The 11,151-nt window shown below is 36.9% G+C and overlaps 1 protein-coding gene and 1 long non-coding RNA gene across 2 annotated transcripts in view; one reads left to right on the forward strand and one right to left on the reverse strand.

Annotated features, from left to right (window-relative positions):
- The window catches only part of LOC106873480 (uncharacterized), a 5,372-nt gene extending 3,592 nt beyond the window's left edge, over nt 1-1,780 (reverse strand). The window contains exon 1 of the long non-coding RNA XR_001409877.2: nt 1,671-1,780. This is a non-coding gene — a long non-coding RNA (uncharacterized LOC106873480). The remainder of the gene's footprint in view (nt 1-1,670) is intronic.
- Nucleotides 1,781-3,440: 1,660 nt separating this feature from the next.
- On the forward strand, nt 3,441-11,129 carry LOC106873478 (peptidyl-prolyl cis-trans isomerase-like 3). Its single transcript, XM_014920864.2, has 5 exons — nt 3,441-3,548; nt 5,827-5,901; nt 7,568-7,661; nt 8,548-8,615; nt 9,899-11,129. Exons 1-5 carry the CDS (start codon nt 3,546-3,548, stop codon nt 10,019-10,021), a joined length of 363 nt encoding a protein of 120 aa, XP_014776350.1. The 5' UTR covers nt 3,441-3,545; the 3' UTR covers nt 10,022-11,129.
- Nucleotides 11,130-11,151: the final 22 nt, after the last annotated feature.

Consider the following 11,151-nt stretch of genomic DNA (forward strand, 5'->3'; position numbering starts at 1 on the left):
AAAAAAAAAAAAAAAAAAAAATCCCCCCCAAAAATCTGAAGTGAAGGATCTAGGTACATTAATGATAGGAATTTTGTCTTCCAGCCAAGATATTAATTGAAGAGCCATAAGAAAGTTAAAAAAAGCCAAAACAGAAATTTGGCTGGATAAGAAGTTTTAAATCAAAAAGTAGAATGATTACAATGACAATGTACAAAAGTAAGATTCTACTCTCCCTCTCCCTGAAATGCAACTCAATTCTGGTATACCCAACATTAGTAGAAAAAGACAGTAATTTTCCAAAATATGCAGAGATCAGTCAAATCTAAAATCTAGTTCCTTGAAGGTAAAGATTCCTGGAAGCAATCAAGAGCTGAAGATCTACTCAATAGAAAGAAGAGAGATATGCTATTCTATGTCTGGAGAGTGGAGGCGCAATGGCCCAGTGGTTAGGGCAGCGGACTCGCGGTTTCGATTCCCAGACAGGGCGTTGTGAGTGTTTATTGAGCGAAAACACCTAAAGCTCCACGAGGCTCCGGCAGGGGATGGTGGTGAATCCTGCTGTACTCTTTCACCACAACTTTCTCTCACTCTTTCTTCCTGTTTCTGTTGTACCAGTATTTCAAAGGGCCAGCCTTATCACAATGTGTCACGCTGAATATCCCCGAGAACTACGTTAAGGGTACACATGTCTGTGGAGTGCTCAGCCACTTGCACGTTAATTTCACGAGCAGGCTGTTCTGTTGATCGGATCAACTGGAACCCTCGACGTCGTAAGCGACGGAGTGTCAACAACAACATGTCTGGAGAATTTTGTAAAACGTGGCACCAAATATGACAAAAGTTGCACTTTCTTTTAATATGCGAAAAGGAAAACTTCCTCCACTGAATACTTGTTACTTAAAAAAGAATGGTTATATATAGTTTCAAGATGAAAACCCTAATTCATTGTTAGATGACTCCAAAATTTAAAAGGGTGGATTAAATCCGAAGTGAGAGAGAGAGAGATGATGTACGGAAATCATAATACAAGTGGCAGGGCATTGCCAAAGGAGCATGAGTAGAGAGTGAGGGAGGGGATGTGTGAAAACCTGGGTATTTAGAGGGGGGGGTCTACTGGATAGCAATGATACAGTAAACAATAAAGAATACTGAATATTGAGAGAAAAACATATATCTACGTTATCCAGTATATTCCCTTTTTAAGACGGTAAGGTGTAATTTGAGAGAGATTTAGCTATTTGGAGGTTGAGTAACTACTTAAAATCTTTCTCTATGGATATCAAATTGTTATCGTGATTCTATCAAGATGTAAATGTTTGTTTCAACAGTTGATCTTTGATCAACTTGTCAAACTTGTGCAACTCTGAAATGTTTTAATATCGCTAGAAAATGTTGGAACAATGAAACGATTGCAATAAACACAAATAACCTTTTCTTCAGAAAGGCATGAACGTCAAACATTATCATCTTGTCTTACATGATAAATGTTTATAATTTGGTGCTTTTTGTAAAGTTAACTTTCTGGCGGAATTTAGAGCGAAACAAACTTTTAAATAAACAACTAATTTCCGCCATCAACGGTTTAAAAAAAAACCAGTGTGATTTACTAAAGATATAGTATTCCTGTACGATGTTAAATAAATAACGATGATTATTGAAGAAGGATGAACAAACATTTGTAAACTTACCGACAATGAATGATTCTCACAAATTCACTTTTAAATTGCGCGCTGTTGATTTATAATATTATTGAAAGCCGTTGTTTCGTATGGTGTACTTTAATTACGATTAACATATTGATTCAATAATTTACAAATAAAATTAAAGCTTATTGTACATTGAACGTTAAAAAATATTGTATTTAATTTTTATGGTAAAATAGAAGAGAAATTAGTGTAATTCCGGTAAATGATTCCACCCTTTCCAACAAAATGTTACTTTCGTCAATAGCAACAGAATAAAAAAAAAGGAATAAAAAGCGTGTTAGAAACGAAGAAAAAAATTTTTAAATAGCAATTGAAGATAATACTGGACTAAACAACTTACGACTTCTCCCATTAAGACCTGGAATTGACAACTGGAAAGAAGGTGCTAACCAAACAGATCGACATAGTCTAATAAGGCAGTCAAGATGCAAATGGAATCATAATAGAAGAAATAGAGGGCGTAACGACGCTTTTAAAGAAAGAAAATTGTTGAAGAAAGTTAACTTCTGTTCAAGAAATATGATTTCGGTTGATTAACCCCTATTAATTTTTTTATTTAGTCGGAGAAAGTTAGCGGCTATTTAAGAAATAAACACAAATTTAATTTCGGTTAGGAAATGAACTGTAACTTATAGTTAGTTCCAAAGGAAATATAACAGCTACAAAGGTCCAGAAAATCTTGTAGCTGGTGTGTCCATTGGGATCCGGATAAAAAACCCTAGGACAAAATCCCCGTAGTTAAAGTGTGAAAGTGGGCAAAACCCCATCGGTTATATTTTTTAGTTATTTTTTCGTTTTTATCTCCTTTTACTTGTTTCAGTCATCAGACTGTGGCCATGCTGGGGTACCGCCTTGAAGAATTTTTCTTAAAGCCTGGTCTGGTCAAAACCACCTCTCTGATATATTTGTATATTTTTTTTTGTCTGAGGGCGTTTAATTTCATTAATATATATCCATTTTCCTAAAAGTTAGGAGGGAAAAATTGGATCTTGTGAATTTTTCCTAAGTCCTCTCCCCCTCCCCGTTCGTTTGCGCAAATTTTAATTTTTATATTCGTTTTCTACACATTTTGTTTTACACCTAATACGCTGGGTTTTTTCTGTTTTCGTGACCGGGTCTTAAACTATATATCAACCCTTAAAAGTGCTTTCTGTTTGAAATATTACCAACATAATCTACACTTTCTGCAGAATTTCATTAACAGATAGTCAACAACTATTGAAAAGGTTGTAAGACGCAACGAAAATTTTAGAAAAATAACTAAGTAAATGAGTGGAAATTTTACCGGTGAGTGTATTAAATTATAAGGCACTAAAGGAGAATGAATTTCTGCAGACAAAACAGAATTTTTAAGGGTTACGAAGAAAGAGAATCAATGGGGGCACTAAACTGTAATTATGCCTATTGGCGATGCCAACTGCCGTTTGAAATAATTTTATTGCCTTCACAGGGTTTACCGTTTTACAAAATCAAACTAGAAAAGTGGACAAAACAGAAAACACAATTGAGAAAAAGGAAAAAAAAACCTCCAAAACAATTCACCACCTTGGGTTGAAAAGTTGGGGGCACTGGGAAACCTCTCCATTAGAGGCTATTGCGACACGCCAGCACGCTTGCAGCGTTGCCGAGGGTGATGGCGATGTTGATGGTGAGGAGCGAGATCTGACATTGGATGCTAGACCATTTTCTCTTTTTTTCCCCCGACGAAACCCGCTATGCCAGACATAACTATTTAATACAACATTAATAAAATATAAACTAGTTACGTCTGGCACAACTGGGCAGTTATCTCCCTCTAATTATTGGAAATAAACAACAGGAAACGAAAGCACTAACTTTAAATCACGTTTTGGAGACATGGTCAGTATAAAATTGCATTCCTGCTTTATGTGTGATTTAATTTTAGGTAGGACCTCTTTTAATACATTGAGGGATCAATTTCTTATTTACAAAATAACCCCATTGATAAGTGTTTGTAAAAAGACTTTGAATCCTTACATGAGTATTAATACATAAGACGGGTTTGGGAAGATTATGCGGTATTCATGCGTTATTGAAAGGGGTAAAAAGGTATTAAATAGCGAATTAATTGATGTGAAATTGCTACAAATACGAATCGAAACCTGGCCGTTAATTTTGTTCTTTAAACATTAACCGTTATTTTTTCTTAACTGTATTTTATGCGTACCTTTTGCTATAACTATAATGCAATCTAGTTGAAAACCTGACTTGTATTAATAATATCCAAGCAGATATTTAATTATCTTTTTAAAGGTGAAAAACAGGCCTGAAAGTGTTTACCATTCTATCCTTACAAGGTATTATTAGAAACTGTGTTAAGGCGGCGAGCTGGCAGAATCGTTAGCACGCCGGACAAAATGATTAGCGACATTTCGTCCGTCTTTACTTTCTGATTTCAAATTTCGCTGTGTTCGACTTTGCCTATCATCCTTTCTGGGTCGATAAAATAAGTATTGGCTATTTAAGCACAAGGGTCGATATAATCTCCCAAACTTTTTTGGGTCTTAAAATTACCCATGTTCACTCGAGACTTTTCACCAAAATATATGGCCATAATTTGCAAGAAGAAAGGGTCGATATTCTGAGCAATACGTTTCATGTGTTTAGTCCACATGCCCTTTTTGGCGGAGTTTTGGAATAGTTGTCTCTCAAAGTTCCAACCGTTTTGTCTTTCATCTTCTTCTATCTTTTTATCCCTGCTTCCTACAACCGAAATTACGATTCTGAGACTATATTACTTTTAAAAATTTCAAGCGTTTTTGTAAGCACTTTTGTCCCTCCTCCACTTCCCTCCCCTTTTCCTTTCCCATGAAATCATTATTTTAAAAATTTCGCCCCCCTTTTTAAGACATTAATGTCAATCTCTTTCTCTTCACCTGTAATCGTGAGAGATATATATAGACTAACAGTTTATTGAATGAAGTAATATGTTTGAAATCTAATTGAGAGGTGATATATTTTGAGTAATTATAAACATTTGAAAGATAATTATTTTGAAGAATTTAAAAACTGTGAAATATGTTTGAATTGTTGTATGCATATTTCCAAAGTTGGAACGTGTTGTTCATCAAAGAATTTATCATTTACCAAACATTTACGAACCAAATTCTTGTGGAATCTTTTCCTTTTACTGGTTAATTCTGGAATATTGTTTACTGAAACATTGAGTAGAAGGAGAAATTTTACACACCTAAATAACAGAAAATATAATAATTCAAGGTCCCTGTCTTGTAGGGCTTGCAGGTGCTGGTGCCAGGTAAAAAACACCCATTTCAGTGTCACGTAAAAAACACCCATGCTGATGTCATGTAAGAAGCACTTGCCTGTGCCATGTTGAAAGCACCTGTGCTGGTTCCACCTGTAAAACACCTGTGCTGGTTCCACATATAAAGTACCCATGCTGGTGTCACATATAAAGCACCTGTACTGGTGTCATGTAGAAAGCACCTGTGCCAGTGCCACATCAAAGCACCCAGTACACTCTGTAAAGTGACTGATATTAGGAAGGGCATCCAGCCATAGAGATCATGCCAAAACAGGCAATTGGGGCCTGGGCAGCTCTCTGGTTGGCTATCTCCTCTCAAACTGTCTAACCCATGCCAGCATGGAAAACAGATGTAAATGATGATGATGAATTGCTGAACTGTTTATTGTTGTTGTTGGCACTCCGTCGCTTACGACGTCGAGGGTTCCAGTTGATCCGATCAACAGAACAGCCTGCTCGTGAAATTAACGTGCAATTGGCTGAGCACTCCACACGTGTACCCTTAACGTGGTTCTCGGGGATATTCAGCGTGACACAGTGTGACAAGGCTGACCCTTTGAATTACAGGCACAACAGAAACAGGAAGCGAGAGTGAGAGAAAGTTGTGGTGGAAGAGTACAGCAGGGTTTGCCACCATCCCCTGCCGGAGCCTCGTGGAGCATTAGGTGTTCTCGCTCAATAAACACTCACAACGCCCGGTCTAGGAATCGAAATTGCGAGTCCGCTGCCTTAACCACTGGGCTATTGCGCCTCCACGAACAATTTATTACCAGAATCTGAATATAAGTGTGTGATGGTGTTGGTGGTAAAACTTAAATGTTGAAGATTCAATGAATTCTTTTTGTTTTGCAGTCTGTTACAGTTCATACTGATGTCGGTCCAGTTAAGATTGAACTGTTCTGTGAACAAGTTCCTAAAGCTTGTGAGGTAAAGATAATTTTCAGATTTATTACAATTTATTTGTAAATTCATGCCTGCTCATTAAAATCTCATTAACCCTTTAGCATCCAGACTCCTCTGTTGAATGTAAGGCTAATTTATTGATGTTTCGAATTGATCATGCATTATCCTGTAACTTTGAGATTTCGATGATCTCATCATCATCATTTAACGTCTGCTTTCCATGCTAGCATGAGTTGGACAGTTTGATTGAGACTAGCAAGCCAGGAGGCTGCACCAGGCTTCAATCTGATTTGGCAAGGTTTCTACAGCTGGATGCCCTTCCTAGCACCAACCACTCCGAGAGTGTAGTGGGCCAGTCTGGTGGCACTGGCATCGACCATACTTGAATGGTGCTTTTTATGTGCCACCAGCATGGGTGTCAGTCAGGCAGTATTGGCATCGACCATGACAACGATTTCACTTTACTCAACATGTCTTCTCAAGCACAACATATTGCCCGACAATTGAACGGAACTCTTAAATGGGCCATTTTACATTGACATTGTAGGGTAGGTGTGAGAGACTGGATCTAGTTGGTTTGAACATTAAGCAAGTAGAATATTTGAGCCTGACATAGCCATTTTAAATGCTAATGGGTTAAACTACCTTTGTTAAGTGAAGATGCATGAGTTGGTAGTTAGGGTGTTTGGCTCATGGATTCAATTCCTGCGGCAGGAAGCACAGTGTCCTTGAGCAAGGCTCTTCATTTAATGTTGCTCCAGTCTATTCAGTTGAAAATGTGTACTAGCTGCATGCTGGTGCAGCTTTCTCCTCTTCAAACTGTAACACCCTGGCTGTGCTGCTGAGTCAAAAAGTAGGGCGCTTGAAGACTTGAGAGGACGTCTATGTCTGCTCAGTTATATAGGCACCTAAACAATGAGCAAAAGCATGGGATATGTTATCAAGCCATACTCCTTTGCTAGTGATGACTGGTTCTTTAACTTTTGTTACATATAGAGGCTGAACCAGAGAAATCCAGCCATGGCACATGATACTTTAAAGTCTCCTCTCCATGGTATCATATTTTTATCTTGCAGGAATTTTTTCTCTAGACTTCTACCTCTCATTGCTTAAATATGTGTTTCATATGTATCTCATATCGATATAGTTTTATTTTTGTGTAACTGATTTCAAAGATGGTACAGTTTACAGAACCAGATATTGAATTTGTGCTGGTAATTATTGTGTTCCTTTGCCATTGGTGTAGTCATGATTGAGTTGTTAAATTCACTGGGCTATCATGAATTTGATCTCATTGCATTGCACCTTGTGTGAGTGTCTTATATCATAGCCTTGGGTTGACTCAAATTTTGTAAGTGAAATTGAATATATGGAAACACAGTGGAAGCTTAATGAATGAACCGCATTAATAATACAAAGGTCCAGCCTTGTCAAACACTGCTACATTGTTTCTATCTGAGTTATATTAAAACTATAAATATCTATGGAATACTGTACTCTGTAGAGCAACACATAATTGAAAAGATTTCCATCAACATGCAGTGTACAATCCATATCTTGTCATAGAAAAGAATGATCTATTAAGGCACTTTATCTCTCAACATTGTAGATTACTGTGTCAGTTTATTTTACTTCATTCTATCCTGCTTCAACAAAACCCATTATTTTTCCAAATATATTTCTTTTCCAGAATTTTCTAGCCTTATGTGCTCAAGACTACTACAATGGCTGCATATTTCATCGGAACATTAAAGATTTCATGGTTCAAACTGGTGACCCAACTGGTTAGTGTTAAGTGAACAGAATAAATATTTTTTTTTCTTCTGTGCTTCATTTTGTCTTTTCATGTTTTTGTGTTTAATACTTTCATGATTGACCTACTTTCCAGTTATATTCAGGTGTTATACACACATACACAATCCTTCTTTTCTGTTTTGTTCTTTTTTTGTCTTGCAAATTTCTCAGCAACTTCACTAGTGTTGGCAGCATGAAAAAAAAAGCACCCAGTACACAAAGTAGTTGATGTTAGGAAGGGCAGCCAGCTGTAGAAACCATGCCAAAGTTAACACTGGAGCTTGATGCAGCCCTGAGACTTATCAGATCCTGTCAAAGCATCCAACTCCTGCCATCATGGAAAAACGAATGCTACATGTTGATGGTATATATATATGTATACTTTATTTGTAGTGTGGAGAAGAATCTGCATGAACCCATTGCTTGACTTGTTAATCCACAAATAAAGAATATTTATCCATCAATGTGGTGTTGAGCACACACTGTAAACAATAATGATGATGATATTGTAGGTGCAGGTGTGGTTGTTTGGTTTTTAAGAATTTCAGTTCCATCACATGATCACTTAAAATGGGCAGACCTCTTTAACTATATCCTAGGGCCAACCAAAGCTCAATAAACACTCACAACGCCCGGTCTGGGAATCAAAACCGTAATCCTATGACCGTGAGTCTGCTGCCCTAACCACTGGGTCATTGTGCCTCCACAATTGCATTAGTAACACACATTTTATTACATGCTTCTCTAGTTTCCTGTTTCTACAACACACAACATTTCTGTGGAGGAAATTATTGATGATTTTGTAGGCTATTCATGATGATACTAGTTCAGACTAATAAATTAATTGATATTTTTATATTTTATTTTCTTAAACAGGAACAGGCAAAGGTGGTACTAGTATATGGGGCGGAAAATTTGAAGATGAATTCCGAGACAGTTTAAAGGTTTGCTGTTTGATATTTTCCTTCACTTTGTATCTAAACCTTCTCTTAGTATATTTCTAAGTACTGTAAATCTTTCAGTATAATCCGCATTTTTTTCCCAAAATTTAAAGGTCAAAATCCCGAGTGTGTACTATATACGAGGTTAAAAATGAAAAATATTTTCTAAGTGATAAATATGTAAAGGCAATTTACTTAGTATTTATTTTTCACTGATGTTATTACTGTTATTTCTTTATTTTCTGCAAACAAAGTGCACAAAAAAGCTACACGTTTGCATTATGATATATATACAATAATAATAAAGGATGTTACTGTATATATGTTTACAAACCAAGGACGTTATATAGACCTCCTTGACTCAAGTTAGAGAAGGGGTGCGTATTATACACAAGATTTAGGTTTTTCGGAGATACAGTCCCCTAAAAATCCCCTGTGTATTATACTCAAGGACGGACTATACTCGAGAATTTACGGTATATCAGCTGCTATTATTTGCTTGGAACCTGGAAGGATGAAAAACAAAGATAAATTTGGTAGGAGCTGAAATTTGGACGTAAAGAGATGGAACAAATACCATAAGGTATTTTTTCCCCCACTCATGATTCCATCAATTTACTTCCCAAGTAGTTGTAGTAATAATAATAATAATGACTAACTAAATTAGCATGCACTAATAATAATAATCCTTTGTACTAAAGGCAGAAGGCCTGAAATTTTTGTGGGGAGGGGACTAGTTGATTACATTGACCTCAGTGTACATAATTTGTTGACCCAGAAAGGATGAAAGGCAAAGTCAACCTCAGCGGAATTTGAAAATAGAACATAAAGACAGACGAAATACTACCGAGCATTTCACCTGGCATGCTAATGATTCTGCCTTAGCCATCCTTTACTACAAGGTGTCCACAAAGTCTGGGTACATGGGGATTCACACATACTTTAAGAAATTATTATTTCTTATATTTAATTGTTTATGTTATGATTTTATTTACTCCATGTACCCAGTCTTTGTGGCCACCCTGTATTATAGGCACAAGGCCTGAATTTTTTTTTTTTTTTGAAGTGGGGCTGGTTGATTATAGGAACCCCAGTGCTCAACTGGTACTTATTTCATCAACCCTGAAAGGATGAAAAGCATTTGAACTCAGGACAAAAATAGCTGGAAGTATTACTGCAAGGTTTTGTTCTGATACTTTAATGCTTCTACCTGTCCACAGCAACAATAATAATGGCTTTGAAAGAAATTACTGTTAAAATGTAAAAATATCTCCTTCCTTCTTTAGCACAACACACGAGGCATAGTATCCATGGCTAGCAGTGGTCCAGACACCAATGGCTCTCAATGGTTTATCACTTATAATAAGCAACCACATTTGAACATGAAATACACAGTTTTTGGACGGTAAAAACTTTCACTTTATTTTCATTTCATTGTATATTAACAGTAATATTCATTTCTGATTTGGACACAACCTCACAAAATTCAAGAGAAGATGGTGGTGTAACTGAATTTCTGGGGGAAAATCATCTCTATAAACTGGTATCTTATCCAAGAGGAAGATTTGTTTTTTGTCTGATAACTGCTACAGAAACCGTAGTCAAGTATTGGTCCAGTGGATGTGTGAAGTTTGTATTAATTTAGTCAAGTATATTTGTCATTATAATATAGATGCAAGAGCATTATTAAATAACAGAATTGGGTTTCTTAGGACAAGTGATCATGCACTTGGCAATAAGAACCAGCTGCATTCTACTACCAGTGTTTTTCCTCTGCAATTAATAATTACCAATTATTATTATTGTACCTCCTTGGATAAGAATTGATCCCTGGTATCACTTAAACCCAAATACATCTAAGTTTTCAGGCAGAGCCCTTCATGCTTGCATGAGAGGGCTTTGTTTTCTTTCTCTCCAAATAGTCAACTAACATGATTTTTTTTTTTTTGATTTTACTGTATTTGCTTTTGATAATAGAATGAGAAGATTGGGTTAAGCTATTTGGAGGTTAATGGTTTGGTACAACTGACTTGACATTCAACCCGTTTTGGCACTGGAGGCAAACACATGCATGCACACACAGAAATACACACATACAGTAGAGAGAATGACATTACAATTTATGAATTAAGCACGATTGATATGAACATTTTTCCTCTCCTCAGACACATAAAGAGGTACATCAATCATCATTTAACATCTGTTTTCCATGCTGGCATGGGTTGGACATTTTGACTGAAGACTGGCAAGCCAGAAGGCTGCACCAGGCTAAATCTGATCTGGCAAGGTTTCTACAGCTGGATGCCCTTCCTAATGCCAACTACTCCGAGAGTGTAGTGGGTGCTTTTTACGTGCCACCAGCATGGGAGCCAGTCAGGGGGCACTGGCATTGACCACGTTTAAATGGTGCTTTTTATGCGTCACTGACACAGGGAGCAGGTGGCACTGGCATCAACCATGACTACGATTTCACTTGACACAACAGGTCTTCTCAAGCACAGCATCTTGCCTGCCAACTCAAGGGTACTTTCAAATGGGC

The sequence above is a fragment of the Octopus bimaculoides genome, chromosome 2 (assembly GCF_001194135.2).
Source record: "Octopus bimaculoides isolate UCB-OBI-ISO-001 chromosome 2, ASM119413v2, whole genome shotgun sequence".
NCBI lineage: Eukaryota > Metazoa > Mollusca > Cephalopoda > Octopoda > Octopodidae > Octopus > Octopus bimaculoides.

Excerpts from the sequence above, each read along its gene's own strand:
- LOC106873478 (XM_014920864.2), top strand. Across the intron at positions 5,902-7,567 it reads AAGTTCCTAAAGCTTGTGAG|AATTTTCTAGCCTTATGTGC; the intron begins GTAAAGATAATT and ends TTTCTTTTCCAG. Across the intron at positions 7,662-8,547 it reads TCAAACTGGTGACCCAACTG|GAACAGGCAAAGGTGGTACT; the intron begins GTTAGTGTTAAG and ends TTTCTTAAACAG.